Source organism: Bidens hawaiensis, unplaced genomic scaffold (genome assembly GCF_021521415.1).
Source record: "Bidens hawaiensis isolate Kalapana, Puna unplaced genomic scaffold, B.hawaiensis_p1.1 tig00005851_1, whole genome shotgun sequence".
NCBI classification, from domain to species: domain Eukaryota; kingdom Viridiplantae; phylum Streptophyta; class Magnoliopsida; order Asterales; family Asteraceae; genus Bidens; species Bidens hawaiensis.
The window spans coordinates 1,418,492-1,440,705 of NW_027491385.1; the positions used below are offsets into that span (position 1 = coordinate 1,418,492).

At 33.5% G+C, this 22,214-nt stretch overlaps 2 protein-coding genes and 2 pseudogenes across 3 annotated transcripts; 1 reads left to right on the plus strand and 3 right to left on the minus strand.

Moving 5' to 3' along the window:
• Positions 1-7,020: 7,020 nt before the first annotated feature.
• Positions 7,021-10,937, plus strand: LOC143630883 (tRNA(His) guanylyltransferase 1-like). The gene is made up of 13 exons (XM_077099777.1): positions 7,021-7,110; positions 8,217-8,342; positions 8,498-8,629; positions 8,728-8,772; positions 8,859-9,028; positions 9,117-9,205; positions 9,288-9,652; positions 9,724-9,855; positions 9,943-9,987; positions 10,087-10,256; positions 10,351-10,436; positions 10,568-10,675; positions 10,794-10,937. The coding sequence occupies exons 2-13, from the start codon at positions 8,239-8,241 to the stop codon at positions 10,926-10,928; spliced, it is 1,581 nt and encodes a 526-aa protein (XP_076955892.1). The 5' UTR covers positions 7,021-7,110; positions 8,217-8,238; the 3' UTR covers positions 10,929-10,937.
• Positions 10,938-11,688: 751 nt separating this feature from the next.
• Positions 11,689-14,988, minus strand: LOC143630931 (protein BLISTER-like; annotated as a pseudogene). The gene is made up of 13 exons (XR_013153263.1): positions 14,947-14,988; positions 14,796-14,801; positions 14,231-14,506; positions 13,639-13,758; positions 13,491-13,556; positions 13,273-13,383; positions 13,114-13,190; positions 12,935-13,002; positions 12,708-12,812; positions 12,445-12,617; positions 12,266-12,335; positions 12,023-12,178; positions 11,689-11,934 (listed from the first exon to the last, which is right to left on the minus strand). The product of XR_013153263.1 is annotated as a protein BLISTER-like (transcript).
• A 452-nt stretch (positions 14,989-15,440) lies between these two features.
• On the minus strand, positions 15,441-16,702 carry LOC143630884 (uncharacterized). The gene is made up of 2 exons (XM_077099778.1): positions 15,730-16,702; positions 15,441-15,544 (listed from the first exon to the last, which is right to left on the minus strand). Exons 1-2 carry the CDS (start codon positions 16,661-16,663, stop codon positions 15,504-15,506), a joined length of 975 nt encoding a protein of 324 aa, XP_076955893.1. The 5' UTR covers positions 16,664-16,702; the 3' UTR covers positions 15,441-15,503.
• A 1,386-nt stretch (positions 16,703-18,088) lies between these two features.
• On the minus strand, positions 18,089-19,604 carry LOC143630932 (receptor-like protein kinase ANXUR2 pseudogene; annotated as a pseudogene).
• Between the last annotated feature and the right edge of the window lie 2,610 nt (positions 19,605-22,214).

Here is a 22,214-nt window from a genome sequence, read left to right on the forward strand (position 1 = left end):
CTTCACATAAATTTGTTTATATCTTATTATTTATTAAATTGTTTTTATTAGTTGTAATTCTTTTTTATCATGGCAGATTTATGTAAAATAATCTGTTAAATTGATGATTATAATATAAATCTATAAGGTATGCTATTAAAATATTATTAAATTCATTTTTTTTATTGTATTTTTTTAATTACATGTTTATCACACGGGCTCTAACCTAGTCAAGATATTAAATAAAAAATAAATTACATAAATCATCTTGAAAACACGTAATCTAAATTTGGAAAAGATTAAATGTTACGAAAACTAAGGAAGCATACTTCTTTAATAAAATTGGAGGCCTAAATTATTATGTATTTTAGGCATGACAACTGGGTTTATGATGAGTTGCCACATGGTCTTCAGGTCTGGCTCATCAAGACATTTTCGTCCACTGATAATGAGCTTTGTAATTCCACACTAGCCCAAATTTTCCCACACCATGGGAACCTTTCCTTTCCGAATTTATATATTAAAATTTGTATATCATATAGTGACCTATGTGTGAGAGATGATGGATAGGAATATTATATGCTTTGGGATTTGGAAGCTTTAGTCAGATCTATGTTCCAATGTTTATTTAAATTTTGTTTTGATTCAAGAACATGAACATGGAGAGAGAATCAACCAAGGAACATTGATCTTGGCTATGTACTATGAATCCTAACTTGGAAGGAATCAACACCCAATAAACATGGATGTGCTATAGTAGTAATCACTAGAACAATTTATATTTTATAAATTCTATGTTATAAAATTTAAATTTTGGGTGTAATTAGGACTATGTGAGCCCTATTGACAGTGTTGCAAAAATCCTAACTAGACACTGATTAATCCTTAATTAATCGCTAGTCCCACTTCACTGATAAATTTTTTGCTAATCGGTCAATGGTCAAATTCGCGGCCAAAATCAGCGGTTTCCGGTGAGATTCTGACCAAAATCAGCAGTTTCCGGGTAGATGCCGACTAAAACTAGCGGTTTCCGGCGAGAGCCCAGCAAAAACCAGCGGTATCCAGCGAGATTCCTGCCAATTTCCGGCCAAAATGTGTTTGTGTATATATAAAACTGAAAATTACATATAAAAACGTGTGTGCATATAAAATTGAAAATTATACATTAAAGTCTGATACGAATAATCTCGATTAATCGCTAGTCCTCACCCCACCGTTCGACTAGCAACTAACGATTTTTACAACATTGCCTTGAAGAGATTAAGCTTAGAGAAATAAATTAAAAGTGATAGTTTGGAATTTGAATTAGATTACCGAATAAACCACTTGAATTAACAAAAATGTATTATAATAATAATAAAGAAAAAGAATCAATTACATTAATCATGAAATTTGAAAAAAAAAAAACTGTAAAAGTTGAAATTGGGTTATAGATTAGGGAATTGGATCCGAAAGTTGGCTAAGCGAACCACCTATATATGATCATTTGTCGAAATGTCTATCCTGCAATTTTTCCTTTTCATATTTTATTAATGTAATTAAAATTACTAACATTAAACGGACACAATAACTAAGTTATGTCCGTTTAAAGTTAGTGCTTTTAATAGCCCACTTGCTATCCCCGCATCACTATCATGTACCATGTTGCTTGATTGAACTATGTTTGCGCGGTTGTTTGTTTTTTCATTTTGGGGATAAATTAAGTATATGGTAGCTGGTAAGTGTTTTCTGTAAGCTTGTTGTGTGGCTACTGTTCAAGATCCTAATATAACATAAGATATAAATGAAAAGAACAAAAGTGCAAGACATAGATGTAGAAAGAGCACCATATTTGACAGACCAACTCACAAAAGCTTAAATCCACCACAAAAAATCAGATAAATATATACAATATATGTATATTCTCCAACCCATGCATGCATGTGTATGACACCTATGGTTCTTTTGTAGCTTGTTGTTAATGTGAATTGAACCATAATTAATTGTCATATCATGTACTAGTTGTCAGTGTCATATGTGCAAGTGTATGCAAGTGAGAGAGTACTAGAGTGGAATTGAATTGAATGACAACCAAGTATATTCTAAGGCTTAAAGATTGATGTTGTGGATGAGAGAAATCTTGTGTGGGTTGTGCCTTGGCTTCTGTTGTTATAATCTATCTTCTTTTCCTACAACTGGATAGAATCATAAACACACTTCATGATCCTCTTTTGGGTCATAAATAGACTGATTGGCTACATGGGTCCCACTACTTCACATGTCCATCCCCTTGTGAGTATTGAATACCCCCACCTCTACCCACACCCCACCCCACCCCACTTAACCCTACACATATTCCTTCATTCTTTACTCAGTATATATCATACCTTCTTCTTCCCCTATTTATTCCACTCAACCAACCATTAAGAAGTAAGAGAAAGGAGAAAGAAATACTTGAATGAACTAGCAAGTAGTTAGTTGGTTAGTTAAGTTGTTTGGAGTTGTGAAAGTTGAAAATCAAAGCTTATTGAAAGTAAGATGGAGATTGTTGAAGATGATGTCTTCTTTGCGGACTTGAGTAAGAGGATCTCCCTTTTGATTATGGATGATGATGAAGACCCTACTCTTCATTGCCCTCCGGTTTCTTTCCAGGTTTACATCTCTCACTCTGTCAATCTGTCAAGTGTGGTAGAAGTAACATTTACCGTTTTAAAAAAATAGACTTTCTATTTATGGAAGGTGATAATTTTCAAGAAACAAAGATATTTAATCAAATTTTCAATATAAAGAAAAAGGAAACCTTTTTAATTTAGTTAAGTTTTACCACATGGGGTAACCCTTGTTTCTTTTCTTTTGGTCACATGTTATTGTTTTGTCTTCTAGGTTCTCTCTCAATCAATTCATCCAAATCATAACTACATACCAAGTTTCCATGATCAAAATGGTAGAAGAGAAATCAAAGGAACCGGAGTATTTATCCCACGATCTTCGAATAACCCAAGAAGAAGTAAGCAGTCGAAATCCAAGTCTTCGAACACGAGGGTTCAAACTCAAAGGCATGCTGATCATACTTCAAATGGACACTTTCCTCATGAAACCTACCATACTCACCATACTGCCATCACTTCTTACAATTCTTTGAATCACAAAAGATGCTACTAATATCAATTAATTAGCTAGTACAATAAGTTTCTATACAATTAGATGCATAAGCTCAAGTCATCTAATGTGTAAGTGTGTATTTAATTTGTTGCATCTATTATTTTTTTTTCGGAAAAGATGAGTGAATTTTTTGTAAGTGATGAATAACGAGCTCATCCCTAATAGCGACCACATAGATCATGATGGACCACGACAACTTTATTGAGGACTTCATGACTCTAAAGAGAGCTTTTATAAATTCTAAGCAATCATGTCAACGCCGTAATTTATATATGTCACTTTATTATTCGATAACTTTTGACTTATATAAGCCTTAAGTGTTTCTTACTCAAGCTTAATTATTTGTTATCTAGTGTATACATTCTTCTTGTCCTAGAGAGAATGAGTGTCACTTTATGCATTCATTCCAAAATTTAACTTACGAGTGAAAAGCGTCACACCGTTCCTAAGCTTTGGCTCGTTAAACATTCAAATCAAGTAAATTAAGCTCAAGTCTACTTTAGCCAAATCTCATTTAACAAATTCAAGCACAAGCTTATAAACTGAGCTTGATTCTTATGTCTAAATGAACTCATAACGTTATGAACATAATATAATATTAACTGATTACATAATAACACATATTATTATATATATAATTACATTAAAAGCAAATAATATGTTTTTTGTTATATATATATGTTTTTGTTATATATATATATATATATATATATATATATATATATATGTGCTAAGTATAAAATGAAAACCCACTTGAGTTTTGAAAACTCTATAAACTCATTCTCAACCACATGTTTTTTAATTAATGTTTAAATTTTGTGGTTCACAATTAAAGTGAATAAAAAATGTAAATATAAATATAACCTTTTCTCTCTCCTGAAAACATATATAAAAATTAGTAAAAAAATGTTAAAAAATAGCAAAACATTTTTTTTAATGTTTCGATGTTTTGTATTAAATGTTACAACATATACTACATGTAACAAAAAAAAAACGATGTTACGTAGGGTTTTCGTAGGTTTTCACAACTCAGGTGGGATTTCATTCTAACCTTACCCTATATATATATATTATATGCAGAAAAATATATATAATTAATAAACATCTCAGATTTTAAAATAAAATTTATAACAAGCCGAACTCAAAATGTTTTTTTAATTTAAATAATTCACACTAACACTTTCTATTTAATTAAAAAATAAATGTTAATAAATAAAATAAAAAAGAATAAAAGAAAGGTTGGATGATGGGAATGGAACAATCCAAACAAGTGCATGTGCAATGTGGGTCACAGTCCACGTCACGTGATCAAGGTCGATCGGATAGATTCATATAAACATAACAAATGAGGATTCATAAGTTATAACTAATAATCTAGTGACTACTCACTCTTGTTTTTATATTTATGTTCACTTCATAAAACTGTCATGTGTTGTAATTACTGGCAGGCCAATAATATAACTTGTAAGATATTTTTCTAGATCATGATGTTATGAAAATTAGATTAGATTTTTAGTGACTACGATTTAAAAAGAAATAAAATTAATATAAATATCAATATACTAGCTTTAGAACTCGGATGATTCACGAGATGTTTAAAAAAAATAAAATTAATGAATAAACATTAAATGAAAATAAAAAAAACTATAATTTATCAAATTAAATGATTTTATAAGTTAAAATTATATTTTCTAATGGAATATTTATACGTGTGCGTAGTGTATTCTTATTCAATTTCTTCATAATGACAAAAAAGATACATCTACTGAATTTATATGTTGTAATTATATTTTTTTATGGAATAGCAAATTCTAACAAAAAAAGTGATAAGATGTTTCATTATGAATAACATAAAAAAAACATTTATAAAATTAGCATGAATAAAACACGCTTTTGTATTACAGTTTCGAAAGAGATAAGTTAAAACTCCATAGATTCATGCAGGTTGAATGAATATGTTAGAATAAAACTATTATTCAATAATAATTTTTTCTTGTATTTATCATCTTAGAATTTGCCACATTCATCTTCTATACTTAAAAGTGTATACAAATTGATTTAATTCAAAAAGGCAGATCTGATTTCATTAAATATAAATATTTTGATTATATTGACATAAATATCCGCATATTTTTAATCCATATAATTTAAGTAATTAGTTATTTAATTAAAGAATGAATTGATATGTCGTAATTACACTGACATAAATATGTTTTTATTAAAATATAAGAATAATTTAAGCATAAAATTTATGCTAGAACTGAATCTCCAAGTGACATGTATATAATTGGGTTTGCGAAAATCTAGTAATTATTACTTAATCTAATTTAATTTCCACTCACTATTTGATTGAAAACAAAACCTACATAGTTACTTTATATACCAGTGTATCAAAATTCATTACAACAATGAATCAGACATGTAGAATTGTATATACCTTGTTTAGAATCATGATGCATAAGTGGTTTGAAACCAGATTTGTTAAAGCTGGGCCGGATCAGAAAGCACGCATGAGTTGAATCACCATACACATAACTCAAATTAATGGCACGCATGAGTTGTTTTTTCTTTCCTTTTATATCAGTGAACATGCTCATACGCATACTCTAAAATAATTCCAGACCCACCTGGTTTAGAATTCAAAATCTCATAAATAAAACAATTATATGTTTGTTTATAGAATATTATTGGCTTTTGATATTTTTTAAAGAAAAAAATGGGTTACTTGATAATACAATATTGGACAAATTAAAGGGAAATGATGAACATTGAACACATGGAATCAATCGTACTAAATAGCAGCTTTGAAGCCATTAAGGATCAGAATGACACGTACACAACTTTCAACTTTGAGTTGGCTGGCACCAGAACATGCATAATCTAACCTTTTTGGTATGCTTGCTTTGTTATTAATGATAACTTGATGTTGGTACAAGTATAACTAGTTTAAAAGACTTCATAGAAGTCATTCATCACAAATAATCTTTTTATGATTTTAACACTTTTTTTTAAGCTTGGAGGGCAAGAGTTCCAAACAAACAAAACATATCTGGTAAAAATATCATCATTTGTTGGAGGCCGGGAGGGTGGATGTGGACTCGGAACATCTTTCATCCATCCCATATGATAGAGAAGTTAGCTATGGGCGTTCATTGATACGGGTGAAGATTTTTTCTGTTGAAACTGAAAGTCCAACCGATCCATATTCAGAAAGTTCAAAACTAAACTGAAAAAGATAATTTAAATTTGCTTCGGTTTTTTATTTTTTAATGAATATTTTTTTTTGAAAATTTGTTAGGCAATTATTTGCCATTGGATTGGGATAAATGACAAAGCTTAAATAACCACTATTTGACATTTGATTAATTTGGTTTGATATAATTCAAATTAGTTAATCCGAAAACCGATGTGAAAATCCAATTCGATTAAAATAAAAAAAATTTGAATTGAAAAATGAATATGTAATTTAGATTGGTTACATACAGTTTCGGCTTGAATTTCAACCTAAACCTAATAATTAACGCTCCTAACAACGGTTTGAAACCAGATTTGTTAAAGCTGGGCCGGATCAGAAAGCACGCATGAGTTGAATCACTATACACATAACTCAAATTAATGGCACCCATCCCATCACTATCCCTAAAGCTGAAAAAGTAAATGGTGTAAAAGACTGAGCCAATCGTAAGCTAACCGAGATTAATCGATAGAACCTTCAACTGAACCAAACTTAAACGAGCTTGGCTTCACAATCGAGTCTAAACTGAAGCTCCTTTAATAAACGAGCTCGGGCCCAAACTTTATACACGAACTTAGCTAGGCTTGCGAGCCTAAAGAACCTGTTTTTATAAAAATATAAAAAATAAAATTATTTTATAATAATTATTTTGTTACTCAATAAATATTAGGTTAAAACTTCCCTCCATTGGACAGAAGCTGAAGAACAAGAAGATTCAAATTCGGATTCAAAATCAATAAATTGCAAACGCAATCGTAAGCTTCCCTATAAATCCTACATCTTCTTATTACTGTCACTTGTTTTATTGTCTCTGACTGACTAGAATTGTATTGTTATGACTTATGCACACCAAGTGTTTGATAAAAGTCCCCAATGATTTTTTTCTTTAGCATACTTCAAACTGAGCGTATTTAGTTAAGTAACTTTGCCCTCTATTAAAGATTGATGCTTTATCAGTTTATGACAAAAGTAATGGTTAATTATGATGAGTTCAAGAGTGGTTAAAAGCATTTAAATGCTTAAAAATGGTTGCTTGTTACAACTGCTTTCTGCACCTGTGGTGCTTGTTAGTTGCCCCTCTTGCTTAGGGATGAGATACGTAACATACCGGTACTGTAATAAACTGATACTGAAATGAGAAAAAATATATACTGTATACTGTACCGATTTTTTCGGTTCGGTATCGATCAGTACTGGTACCGGTTGTAAATACCGAAACCGAAACCGAAACCGAAACCGACTGGTATTGATACTGAAAACATGAAGAAAAGAATAATGATGCCAGTACCGACTGTATATGGCCGGTACCGGTATATGGTAAAAAATTGCTCGTCCCTACTCTTGCCTAAGCAGTTAATGCGGAAAAATATCGGATATCGGTCGATGACCGATATTTGAGATATCGGTTATCGCGGTGAGATATCGGTGGGATATCGGTAATTTAATATCATGCATAATTTATATATATAGCACTTTAACACTAACAATCAGTTTATTCTCCTACTGTTAACAAATTAACCTTTTGCAACACTAACAATTGTAGCAAGTAGGCATTGAAGACTCGAAACACCAACATTAAACACTAAAAAGTGAAAATTAAGACTTAAAACACTGATATTGGGAATATCGGTGAAATATCAGTCAGTATCACCGATATTGTCAGTGCCGATATTTTGACCGATATTTCACATGAGGACCGATAACCGAGATACCACTGAGATTGACTGCATAGACTCTTGCTTGACTATGAAGTTCCTTACTCGGGCAGTAACAAAGTATGTCAAATTATGTCTTGTCTTCCATCATACTGCTGATCAAAATTTAAAGTTTTTCCATTTTTTTTTTCTGATTTAGTGTACAGGTGCAGTTGAATATAGGCTGACATGGCAAACAGCAAATATGAGTATGTAAAGTCGTTTGAAAGCGAAGACGAAGTGATGTATCCGAATTTAATTGTTGTTCGAATTGACGGTCGCAGTTTTGCAAGGTAAACCTGCGTTTGTAATCTTAATTCACTTTTAATATATTGTTAAGTTTTGCATTGTATTAGAAATGCAGAATGCCCCACATTTATACACTTATTTACATTGATTGGTGTATTAGATAAATATTATAGAACTTTCAGTATTCTAAATTTGACAGATTTTCTGAAGTTAACGAGTTTGTAAAACCGAATGACGAAAGAGCTTTAAATTTGATGAACTCTTGTGCAAAATCGGTGCTGGAGAAGTACCCAGATATAGTCTTGGCTTATGGCTTCAGTGACGAGTACAGGTGATGAGACCATGCTTTATCCAAAAATTACTTTAAAAGATTAAAAATTTAAAAACTGTATATAATTTTTATTTATAATTTACTGATTTCCCATGCAGTTTCATTTTCAAGAAGGAAACGAAATTCTACCAAAGGCGTGCAGGGTATTATTTTTTATTAGAAGTTCTTTTAATAATATTGTAGAAATGTTATTTCTTGTGTTGGTTTAACAATAAAATTGAAACTGCAGCAAGATCCTCTCGCTTATTGTCTCCTACTTTACATCTTTATACGTGGTAAAATGGAAAGAGTTTTTTCCCCACGAAGAAATGAGATTTACTCCTTCGTTTAAATCAAGAATCATATGTTGTCCATCAATTGAGGTTCTTCAGGCGTATCTTGCATGGAGACAAAGAGAATGTGAGTATTTAATTATTAAACATTTCCAGTTTTTAATTTAAGCATCTAAGTTTAAACTTTTTGATATTTTCTTGCATACTTCTTTCAGGTCATAGTAATAATCAATATAATACATGCTTCTGGATGTTGATGATTAAAAGTGGCAAATCTGAAACAGAAGCTCACGACATCTTGAAGGTGTGTATGTTTACCATATATGATTTATTTAATATGTTGCATATCCAAGGTGGCTTCTTATATTGCATATGGTATAATAAAGGGTACTCAAAAGCAAGAGAAAAACGAGATTTTATTTCAACAATTCGCTATCAACTACAAGAATCTTCCAAGCATGTACCGCCAGGGTTCTTGCATTCTCAAAACAGAGGTTGATGAAACCGTAAAGATCCCTGACAATGATACCCCTGTGAAAAGATTGAAGAAGACGGTTAGTATTATCCGTTCAGAAAATATAGCTTCTAGAAACTTCTGGAATGATTATTCCTATCTTTGCAAAGAGCTAGGATGCTTCCATCAGAATGTGAATAATATAAAACACGAGTTTCTGAAATTGTTTCAGTTTGAGAATAAGTTGCTGCCTTTTACTTGGATTGTGATAAGAATAGATGGCTCTCATTTTCACAGGTATAAATATAACCTTATTATGCCAGAAGGCTATAACAATTGTGTATTAATATAGTGGGATTTTATACTAGATTTTCCGAGGTTCAAGAATTTGAGAAGCCTAATGACGAGCAGGCGTTGAAACTTATGAACGCGTGTGCAGTTGCTGTATTAGAGGAGTTTAACGACATTGTATTTGCATACGGAGTTAGTGATGAATACAGGTGAAGTTATTACATCAAATTGTTTATTAATTAATTTTGTGATATTAATGCTCTGTGTAGTTACCGTCTGATTTTTCTGATTTTCAGCTTTGTTTTGAAAAGAAATACTCAGCTCTATCAAAGACGCTCAAGGTCTGTTTTGTAACTTCAACATGGGAATTGTTGGAATTAAGTTTTGCTGATTTAAATTGTTATGATTCATTATTGGACCTATTATTTTGATCTTTGCAGTGAAATAGTATCTGCTGTTGTCTCGTTTTTCTCGTCTACATATGTTATTAAATGGAAAGAGTTTTTCCCTAATAAAGATTTAAAGTACACACCAAATTTTGATGGAAGGGCGGTTTGCTATCCGGCATATGAGATTATTAGAGATTATTTAGCTTGGAGACAAGTTGACTGTGAGTGAATTATGTCTTCTTTTACCCTTAAACTTTACATTATTATTTGATCATTATAAATTAAGAATGCTCACTTGTTAATTGATTTGTTTAGGTCATATAAACAATCAGTATAACACTTGCTTTTGGATGCTAGTCAAGTCTGGTAAAACCACAAGGGAAGCTCAAAGTCTATTAAAGGTCCTTAATTCTCTTGTAATTTCATATGATCTGGAATCATAAAATTGTTAAAAATCAAGTAATATTTGTCTAAGCATCTAAATTAATGCTTTCAAAATCTTGTAAATCTTATCAGAATGTTTGCTGTACAGGGCACTCAAACACAGGAAAAGAATCAGATGCTCTCTCAGTTATTCTGTATTGATTACAACACGTTGCCCTTAATATTCCGTAATGGCTCTTCTGTGTTCTGGGACAAGGTAATCTCTCTCTCTCACACACACACACACACACACACACACACTCACATCTTCAGGGTAAACATAATTAAATACATTTATTAACAAAAGGTAGTTTTAAGAGTTTTGTAATGCACAGGAGATGATGGTGACGGATAATGGGGTGGTTGCAAAGTCTCACAAGAAGGTGGTGGTTCAACACCCGAACATAATTGAAGACGGCTTTTGGGAAGCACACCCGCTCATACTTGAAGTGACATCCCCGAGGTCCTAATCCCGCTATTTATCACTTTGGATGAATTTCAACTGCCCTTTCGGTCATTTGAAAATTTTGACATGTTTTGTTAGTTAATCTTTTATAAACTTAACACATTAAATTTGTTAAAGATAGTACATACTTTATCAATTTGTTCAAAAAAAAAAAAATACAATGATCATAAACATAGTAGTTATAACAATCCCCTAACTGGACATTAATGACTGTATTTTATTAGGTGAAAGCAATGCAGACTGAAGAATGTAATCTAAGATTCTGTTGCAGCTCCAAGTTAAGCAGCCGGGAAAAGAACACGTCATGAACATTCTCCCTCAATTCAGCGCTCAAATGTACGCCTTCCGTCTCATTGGACCTCGGACCTGTAATTGGAAGCTGCAGCACTAGATCCCATGTATTTAACAGATTTTTAATGTCTGTTAGTGATAAATATCCATTTTTTAAGAGTTGACAAACATAAGAGACTCCACAGTTTCTTAAAAGTCAACTATACACAGTTTTATGTCTGTTAGTGCGACGTTCATGCCAATGTGATTTTGTTAACTGACTGGTTATGAAAATCGAAAAACCAATAAACCAATTATAAGTTTGGCTTTGACCTCGTCCATTAATTAACAAACAAACCTATCGTCCAATGGTTTCAATAATTTTTCTTGACTTATCCCTGAACTTGATTATATTTTTGTAACAGATACAAAAACATTTTCCCATCTTTAATCAAAGAAAAAAAAATCATAAAAATCATTGATTTTACAGTCTCTTCTTCAACTTAATATACTCTATTTGCATTCCCACATCCATAAATAAACATGGAAACACCGTTTGAACAAAATTTCCCGAGATGATGAAATTGCACCTCTAATGACAAGTGAGTTAATATCTCGACAACATGTTAACTTTTGGTAAACAACTCTCGACTTGTTAAAACTCACAAATGCTTAGTTTGCTGCCTCGATGGCCCACCAGGAAATAGCTTCACTATCCATCCTAATACTCTTTCCACAATCTACCCAGAAATGTTAAAAAATAAATAAAAACTACAAAACAAAAGTGGTCTAATGTAAGATGTGACGAAATAATTAACGTATTTGTACCTCGTCACCTTCATCAGCGTAAGGAGTATTATCAACCACAGTAACCGGACCTGGCTTTCTTGTTGGGATGTTATCACTCACCATACTTTGAGAAGTCAACAGCTCTAATCTTTGTGTTTGAACTTCTAGTTTCCGTGTTAATTCCTTATTCAAATCCTTCATTATGAAAAAAATATATAGAAATTAATATTTTATGGATGGTAATTATGATATGATTCTGATGATGTATGGATCATAACTTACCTTCAACTTGGAACTTAATGATGATTTGGTCGACAAAGCTTGTACTAACTCTTCTTTTTTCCAGTGTTAACTGAAACCAGACAAATCATAACATCGTTTTTGTAATCCTATTTAACGCATTAACAATTTTAAAAAAGGAATAAAAATGTTTGTGGGTCACTAGGAACCAGACAAGCTACCTCGGAAATAAGTGTGTAATGTTGAATCACTCTCATCCGATCAGGAGGTATACTTGAAGATGAAATCTCAAGACCAAAAGTACCACAGCGACTGCAATGAAGCATCACTTTCACCACGAGCAGTTTCTACTGCAAGATTTGTTGTAGCATGTAATGTATCTCACTCTCATCTACTGAATCAATAGCATATAAAAATGTAAGATTTTTATGATTCTATCGATTATATTATCGAATAATTATTGCATAATCTGATAATCACATACCAAGATCATTTGTAGAAGTTGATGCTTCCTTTTTCGCGGTTGGAATCTTTTTAATACCAACGGTCAAGGGAGCTTTCCGCAACTTTGATTGCATTAGTTTTTTCTCTAAACAAGAAGAAACATAAAAATCAAGTGATTAATCTTCTTAATAACTTGACTTCTAAAAGTCAAATCAGCAGATCAGTCAGTCAACTAAAGCAAGTCAAAAGTCAAATGCATACAAATACCTTCTTGTAGAGCATCAATAGTGGACTGCAAATCTTGGCGATCCTTTTCGAGGCTAGATATTTTTCTCCTGAATATATCATAAATATAATTTTCAATCATCGAATGCCATAGTTCTCGGTTCAACTAATATTTGGACCCTACTTGAAATACATAGAATACTAAATAGCTTAGAGCGTACTTCTGTGAGGACATTTCAACTTCCGAATTTTCCAACTGTCTTTCCAGTTTTAGCTCATTAGACCGCAGTCTGAGTACCTACATAAAAAAGCATAAAAGTAACTGCCATAAAGAAACAGGCCAAATGAGTCAATGGGTCAAAATTACCCGTTATCCGTACCTTCTCTTCTAGTCCAATAACCTCAGAAGCCAACAACTTGGCCCGCTCATCAGCTGCACTACATTCTAACTGTGCATTTCTGTACTCGGTCCTTACAGCATCAAGTGCCACCTAATAAAAAATTTAAGAAAATTATCAAAGAAAAATTTAACAAAATATGTCGACCACAGTATAATATATTTTGTTACTGCTATTCGCAACTTATATACGATACTAACCAGTTGAGCATTAATTTCATCCTGCAATCTTTCCATATCAGTCTTTAATTGGTTGACAACACCTCCCTGCAAAGTTGAAAAAAAAAACATTTTTTTTATAAATTAGGTTTAAAAATAAAAAAAAAAAACTGATAAATTAGTTTCCTACCTGTTGGTTATAACTATCAGTTAATGCTGAGTTTTCAGTGGCTAAAGACTCTGCGAGAACCCGAGAAGCTTCAAGAGCTCGTTGCAAAGAGAACTTTTCTTGTGTCAAATCTTCAATGTGCTAATCAAGATCAATTAAAAAAAACAATAATAAGGAATTGCAAGCGACATGTAAATACAATTATTACATGTTACATATATAGTAGCAAACAATCATTATATTTGAAAACATGACTGTTCCTGAGAATCGTTAAAAGAATTAAAGGATTTGAGCCTTAAGTAAAAAATAAGTTCGATAAGTCATATATAAAATAAAGTAAATAATACTATAGTAATTGTGATTTCTTTTATTAAAAATGGGCCGGTAAAAAAAACCTTTCGGCAACAATCAAATACACAAAATATTCTTTTCAATTGTAATCCAAGTTACATTTTCAACTTGCAAGGTTTCTTTTAAGTTTTCATTATCCTTACTTCTTGTCATTTACATAATGCTTGATCATGGTGTTCAACTCCATGCTTCCTCACCTCCTATTCGGCTATTCCAATGTTGATTTAGTCCGGTATAACTAACGAGGGCCTAGCTCTGATACAAACGCTTCAACTGCACTAGCATCGTAATCATCATTGATAGGCCAACCCAACTTTTGAGGCTTATTCATCCTTGCTCGCATTTCCAACACAGGGAGGGCTACAGCCGAGGTGTCAAGCAACATGTCGACAACTTCCTCTGATGTTGGCCTAACGACATCATCTGTTTGAACACACAACAATCCGATCTCAATAAACTTTGTCATCAAAACTGAATCAACGTCAAGTCTGGGATCAATTATATCTGACAATGTTCCTTCCAACCAATTTCTCATGACCTGCAACAATTATACATGTGAAAATACAACTATTATTTATGACATACAAAACAAAACAAAATGATCATAGCTAGAATAATAAAATGCATGTCCATCAACTTACCTTTTTTTTTAGAAAATGTATATTGTAAGTTGAAAAGAAGTTAGGCTATATGTAGATATTAAAATTCATATGCTTAGGAAGTGACGCGTTTGATTAAAAAAGTAGGAACACTTTGCGTTCTTAGTAAGTGACGATCTTCACCTCCAACAATGTAGAGGTATAGATCCAAGGATTTTGAACTCGTACCTCCATCTGCAAGTTCCAAAAATAAATAATTGTTAATCTACCAATGTAGATATATAACTGTTGGTAGCAAAACTATATGTGAAGTATGAACAAAAGTTTCTTGACCTGACCAACCCAGCTCGATGCTGAACCATTACCCAACCAAACCCACCTGACCCAAGTCACCCAACCGTCTATATTCTAGTTTTGTCATAACAATTAAATGCAAGACATGAAAATCCTGATGTACTGTTCATGTACGTAAAAATAGTACAATCTTCCTTCCATCCACATGTACTAATCGGTCGGTGTCCCGATGGTTGAGTGTTATGTGCCTTATGTCCCGCTGACATTTAAAAAGAAAATGTTGTAGCCACCTTAACCTTATAGGAGACATTGGCAGTGGTGGAGACGACGACAAGAAAAAGACCAAACTGATGTCAAGCAAACCTCACATGCTTAATTACATATGATTAAAGACAAATGGAACCACAAAATAAAACTGCTAAATCTTCCAAACACCCTTTGGTTGAGAATAAAGAACAATTAAACTGCAAGTTAGTCACCATCTTAAACACACAAATTACATCTTCCAAATTTTAACTAGTTTCCGCTTCCCACATTACACTCAAAAGTCTAAATTTAAATTTTCATCATCTGTTTACTGTTCTCTTATCCTTCCATTGCATTTGAAATCCCACCTAAACCAGAACATGACGATCTCTTGCTCTAATCTTCCATGATATTCAGCAACGCATCAGTTTTCTTACCTGATGAAACAAAGCATAAGCGTTCCAATTGTTATGCATTCAAGGTATTTGATTTACTCGTTTTTAATCATTGTATTATATAGCTTTGCTTCTTATCAAGAACCCAAATAAACAGCTTATAAGTTGCTAATAATACAATCAAAGATACCTTTTTCATTAATGTTAAAGATAAAGTGAGAACTAACCTGCAGAGTCAGTATCAATCAAGCAATTATGTGGGAAGTACCACATGTTTGTGTTTAAACACTTTACCCTTATCCTACTTTCATAGTATCCATCAGAGAAATTAAGTCTTTCATACCGTGCCCAAGGGTGGACCCACGTATCAGGTCTAATAGCAGCACAACACTTGAAGGTACTTAGAAAAACTGCATATTCACCTATCGCCCTGTCCGATTTAACCCATTTCATCTCACCAAAATCAACTTCAAAAGCCAAAAACTCATCTCCAAATGCATCTACCACATAAAGGTTTTCATGTGAGCTTACGAAGTCCAGAGCATAGTTGTGTTTCCACGGGAATTTCTTCACTTCCAGTGGGGCTAAGGTGGGCACTGGATGAAGTCGCAGTTCACATAAATTATTGAACCAGTCCATCGTATATATCTTTCCCTTGAAAAAATGAAGATCATGGACGTCGCAAGGGGATGTGACATGATACCATCTGCTTCGTTCACCAGGTAAGGAAAAAGCTATTTTATTGTCGAGGACAGTGATTACCACAAACACCCACCCGGACATCGATGGTGAATAGACAAGAATGCCCCTGAAACGCTTTGGAAAAGGAGTTACACCAAAGGGGAAATCAAGGAAATGAAGTTCTTTCCTTGTGACGGGATTCACAAGCCAGAAATCACAGGCTTCCCTCCCGAAAAAAATCAAGTAACCACAAGTTATCCCAACACAAATCCTGCCATTAGAATGGGGAATGGTGGTTTTCAACTTTCTCCTTTGGTAGTCCTCCAAGTAACACTCTTTTTCATTCAAACGAGAAGAGATGGATAAATGCATGGGTTGTTTAGACACCATAAACTTATTCCAGTTACGCACCGCAAATGATCTCCATGACTTACAGACACTACCGAAAGCAATAAAATCAACTAGTCCCAAGTGCATCATAATTAAAAACAGTAGATCATGGCCAAGGTTTGACCATGACGCTGAACGCTTTCTAATCATGCTTCTCGTATTGGCCATTCCTACACTTGCAAATTAAAGAACAATTATAATTCAACCGCCTGGTTAGAAAATGTAACCAAGGTACAAGCAGATAAGAATGTTCCACTTCTCAAATCTTATCAAATTTTACAAAAGGCATCAAGACTATATTTGTAATTTTGTTGTTGGAGACAAGTGTTGATTTCTAACCAACCCAAAAAGGAAAGCCCGGGATTAAAATGTAACTTTCAGTAATAATAAGTACAAATACTAAATCTATCATGCGAGATCCAAGTGTTGAATGCGTTGATTCATCATGCAGATCACAACAACTCATTTTACATGCAAAATTTAAAAGTTCAGTAACCAAATTGACAGATCATTACATGTTGAATCAATCAAGTGTAAAAACTCAAATCGGGTTAGATTACGTAAAAAAAATTAGGGAAATGGCAAAAAGATCAGATTTCTACACCGAAGTCTAACCGGAAAAAAATCCGATTGGCAAATAATCAAAGTAGACAAGTTATACCTGCAAATCTGAGTAGCAAAGGCGCGGTGCCGAGACAATTGTGACTAGCAAGGAGGCACAACAGAAGTATAAGAGTGAAATGGGAATGAATGCTAAAGTAGGGTTACATTTGAGTGAGAAATTACAAAAATACCCCCCAAACGAACCGTGATCGAGTAGGCGTCACTTCACGTGTTATCATTGCGCCTCCGCTACGCAATCCATATGGTATGTGTATGTTTAATTTCTTGTATGCATTTTGCATAATAAGAAACTTTATCCTCAAAATCAAGTAAACATACAATCCACATACCAGTCGAAGCCAGTACTAAGCTAGTAAGCTTGCAAAAGAACAGGTATCACTGGAGACTTTGGTAGATGCAAAATCCACATAAAATCGGGGCTTGTGAAGACGGTTTCTATGATATTATGATACATAAATTGACCTGCTTTTGAATTTTTCCCATAAAGTAGAGCAGTGAAAATACTTCATCTGCAACTCCCCATTGTGAAACACTGTAATTACAAAACCACCACTATCAAATAAAATTTTTTCATTTCAGTGATGAAAGGACAACACTAAAATGCAGCTTCACATACCTTTTTGTATCAAACCTACCGTGGGCGAAATCTCACAATAAGTGAACTGTTATGTACCACAAAGTCCCACGAAGCTGATCCACATGAATGTTGTCTGTCTGGTTGACTGCGACTGTTAACCATAAGCATGACAATTTGGGGTTAAAATCAGACACTTGTAAGTATAAAGTTCAAAATAAAATAAGGTTTTGAACAATAATTGCAGTGTTCTCTGTTGAACGGAGACCATTATTTAGAGGAATACATTTCAGATTGAAAAATTACCAAAATTTAAGTCAAACAAAGTTGAATGCAAAGTCATATAGGAGGTACACACTTGTTCCATCAATGCAATATCCAAGCAACTGCATCAAATTTTCATGTTCAAACTTTACAAGCATTGATGCTTCATTCATACACTCTCCGTATTTCCTGGCGTCAGAATATTGAGTGATTGTAATATCTTGTCCACTTTGTAGCTGTCCCTGGAAAGAGAAGTCAAGTAGGAGGTTCTAGCAAACAACAGTTTAAACCTTAAAAACACGAATGAGTATATATGGGAAGAAAGAAATGTGTTAAAAAGTTTGAGCATAAATTAACGCAAGTTCTATTACTTCCTTAGTTTAAGGACGAAAAAAAGTGAAATTCTCTATATACCAAAAGGACGCAAAGTGTAATAAATACCTTATAGATGGATTTATATTCGCTAAGCGAAATCGTATTAGCTTCAGAGAAGTTTTCGGTTGCATAAACGATAGTACTAAAATTAAATCGGTGTACTATTCGGTCTTCACCTCCAACAGTGTAGAGGTATCGATCCAGCGATTTTAAACTTGTCCTTCCACCTGCAAGTTTAACAAAAATAATATGATGGAATTAAGAAAGGGAATAGATCATTTAGAAGATGAAAATGACGTAACTAGTGAAATTTGGAGAGAACATAATACCCGAGTTTTCCTGATTGGATGAAAATAGAAATGTCGGTACCCTTCTACCAAAACGTTTCTGGAGTAATGCACTGTTAGTTTTCTCCTGTAAGGCTAGGATAGACTCTAGATCTGCAACAACCTTGGTCACTGTAGGACGTTTCTTGGGACGGCTATGCAGACACCGCTCAGCGAGTAGTGCAAACTCCTTTAAACATTTTGGGGATGCTCTCTCTCTTAAATTAGAATCAACGATATACTTTAGCCTTCCTTCTTTAATGGAGTCTTGAGCCCATGCTGCCAAACCCCATTGCTCTTCATCGATACTTCTATCTACTGCTTGTTTCTCACATATGACTTCAAACAATACCACCCCAAAGGCATACACGTCAGACTTTCGAGTCAGCCTACCTGTTTGAAAGTAATCTGGATCCAGATACCCAAAAGTACCTTTCACCAACGTGCTAACATAAGTAGATGGCTGATTCGTTGGACCAATTTTGGACAACCCAAAGTCTGAAATCTTAGCTGCCCAATTGTCATCTAACAATATATTTGAGCTCTTAACATCCCGATGTATAACTCCATGCTTAATACCAGTACATGTGTGAAGGTAATCTAACCCTCGGGCTGCCCCTATACATATTTTGAGTCTTCGCACCCAAGTAATTTGAGGAGCTCGACGCTTGTGGAGACGGTCTGCAAGAGTTCCTTTAGGCATATATTCATATACAAGAATCTTCTCCTGTCCATCATTGCAGAAACCGATTAAAGATACCAAATGACAGTGCCTTAAATTTGAGAGCATCTCGATCTCAGCCCAAAATTCTACTGCTCCTTGATTAGAACCTGATTCCAGCCGCTTAATTGCAGCATCCAAACGCATTCCGCCATGAGTGATGGTTCCTCTGTAAACTTTGCCAAACCCCCCACGTCCGATCACCAGTGACTCATCAAAGTTTTGAGTTGCACGTTCAATCTCAGAAAAGGTAAACTGTCGGCACAGTGGTGGGGAATATGAGCTGGAGGATGATCCAACGGCGTGACGGGTAGAAAAAGACACAGTTAAAAATGGTATGAAGTAGGATTAGAGTGTGGATTGTATCATCACCTAGTATATGATCATAGTTATAGATATACAGATCATGGTGTGAAAACAATCTAATGGACCATCAATAGTCAGTAGTCAAATATACACTCTGATTGATAGATATTTCTACTTCTTTTCCCCGGAAAGAGGCGTAGACCCCGGGTAATTGCTGACATTTCAAAAGGAACTAGTCAAATTGGAGCTTGTGAACACGGTTTCCACGAAATAATGATACATAAATTGACCTGCCTTTGTAAATTTCCACATACATAAACTAGATAAGTGAAATACTTAATCTGCAACTTCCCAATTGCAATTATTGAAGACTACTGTAGTAATTACAAAACCACCACCACTATCAAATCAAACTTCTAAATTACCCTCTAAAGCATTTCATCGAACACCTTAAGGGCGTCCTCTATTTTTTATTGTACTTAACAAGTCAGGTAGTACTTGAAATCTCTACAACGAATATGAAAGAACATCACTAAAATGAAACTTCACATAACCTTTTGACAAGGAATTAACGTATAGTTTTAATTAGTCGAATGAGTGTTTCCGGTCAAACTTTCAGTCGCCGGAAAACGTACATTGACACCAACGGCAACTGAACAAAACTCCGACGAAGATATGTAGCGGTTAATATTCTTTTGGGTGATTTGACATAACTAGTTGATGGTCGGGTCTAGTGACCCAAATAATTTCGAACGGGTCCATTTGAGTTGATTTTTTAAAATTAGTTGGTTTGGGTAAGCTATTTTAATTAAATGGGTTAAAATCATGGTTGCAAAAGTCGCTAGGCGGATCTTATGTGATTGACTGGGGAGTTGAGTGTACTTGGAGTACTTGGGGAGTACTCGGAATTGATAAATATAAAGAAAATTGATTTTAAATATTATATATATGTCAAATATCATAAGTATACTAATATTTATAACAAAATAAGTTAATATCATTATAAATAAGAGAAATATATTTTTAAATACTAAATTATTTTAAAATTTGCTAAGCATTAACTAAAAAAAAGTGATATGTTTTTTTTAATATATAGAAATATGAATTATATTTTATTCTTAAAGTTAAATCGGCCCAAGTTGACCGATTAGATGTGATTTTGGCTGAGGTTGACCACATTTAATTAATTCTTAGTAACTAGGCAGAGTTGGAGAAATTCTCCACGGCGCCATACCTTGTAGCGAGTACTCAGCCTTGGAAACATACTTTTACAACATTGGTTAAAATGAGTCATTTGAAATTCAATTTTGTTATTTTTGGGTTAAAATAGGTCGACAAATTCAAAAAAATGGGTTGATGTGGGTTAATGTCATAAGGAAACGTGGCAGGTTCAGGTCGGATAGGTTTCGGCACAAAACGAGTTTTGGATTGAAACAAGTTCGGTTCAGGTTTTGGCTCGGAACAGGTTTCGAGCCGACACAAGTTTTCGCAAAATCTTGTGAGAGGAGTTTGTAAATTGTAGGGTGGGGTTTTGAGTGGTTGTGAGTGTAAATTATAGGGTGGAGAGAGAAAATGTTACGATTGTTTCGAGCCGACACAAGTTTTCGCAAAATCTTGTGAGAGGAGTTTGTAAATTGTAGGGTGGGGTTTTGAGTGGTTGTGAGTGTAAATTATAGGGTGGAGAGAGAAAATGAAAATGTTACGATTTTTTGTAAATTTAGGGAAAATGTAGTGATTTTTTGTAAATTAAAGGATGGAGAAAAAAACCTAATAAACGAATAAAAAAATATAATTTAATTAAACATGAGAGAAAAATATAATGTTTTTTAGTGTAATTATAGATATAAGGATGTGAGATAGGTTGAGAATGCCCTTAGATTATTTATTGTTTAATGAACTTGTTCATGTTTTTTTTGGCACTTATTGTTGTTTCTTATCAGCAATTTTTAACCCAATTCACCAATAACAGTTAAAAATACTATACATATAATTTTTTTTTAAAATCATGCTTTTATCGAGACCGTGCCCTAGACAACGGTCGAGCCTTCTATGGGTCTAAGATAGCCCCCATAGTACTTGAAATATGTACAAGGAAGATGAATCTAAGGATATGAGTAAAATGCAACTTCACATACCCTTTAATTTGTCACATACCCCTTAATCGAATGAAGTGTTTCCGGTCAAAACGTTCAGAAGCCGGAGAACGTACATAACTAGTCCCTGTACTTGACAGATTTACAAGATTTTTACTATTTGTTTATTTCTTATGTAAAATAGTTATTTTACTCAAATTCAATGAAGTTAGTGCCCGCACTTAATGAATAGGCAAGATTTTTACTATTTGTTTATCATTTTACACAAATTTTAACTGATCAAGCTTGCTACAAAATGAAGTTCACAACTCTATGCCTCCACTAATACCAATCTTACTAACTAATCTTACCAACTGAT

Bases quoted from the DNA above. Each gene is read 5' to 3' on its own strand.
- LOC143630883 (XM_077099777.1), top strand. From the start codon at position 8,239: ATGGCAAACAGCAAATATGAGTATGTAAAGTCGTTTGAAAGCGAAGAC. The intron at 8,343-8,497 runs GTAAACCTGCGT...TAAATTTGACAG, and splicing joins GACGGTCGCAGTTTTGCAAG to ATTTTCTGAAGTTAACGAGT. The intron at 9,856-9,942 runs GTGAAGTTATTA...TCTGATTTTCAG, and splicing joins GGAGTTAGTGATGAATACAG to CTTTGTTTTGAAAAGAAATA.
- LOC143630884 (XM_077099778.1), bottom strand. From the start codon at position 16,663: ATGATGCACTTGGGACTAGTTGATTTTATTGCTTTCGGTAGTGTCTGT. The intron at 15,545-15,729 runs GTTAGTTCTCAC...TTGTTTCATCAG, and splicing joins GATTGATACTGACTCTGCAG to GTAAGAAAACTGATGCGTTG.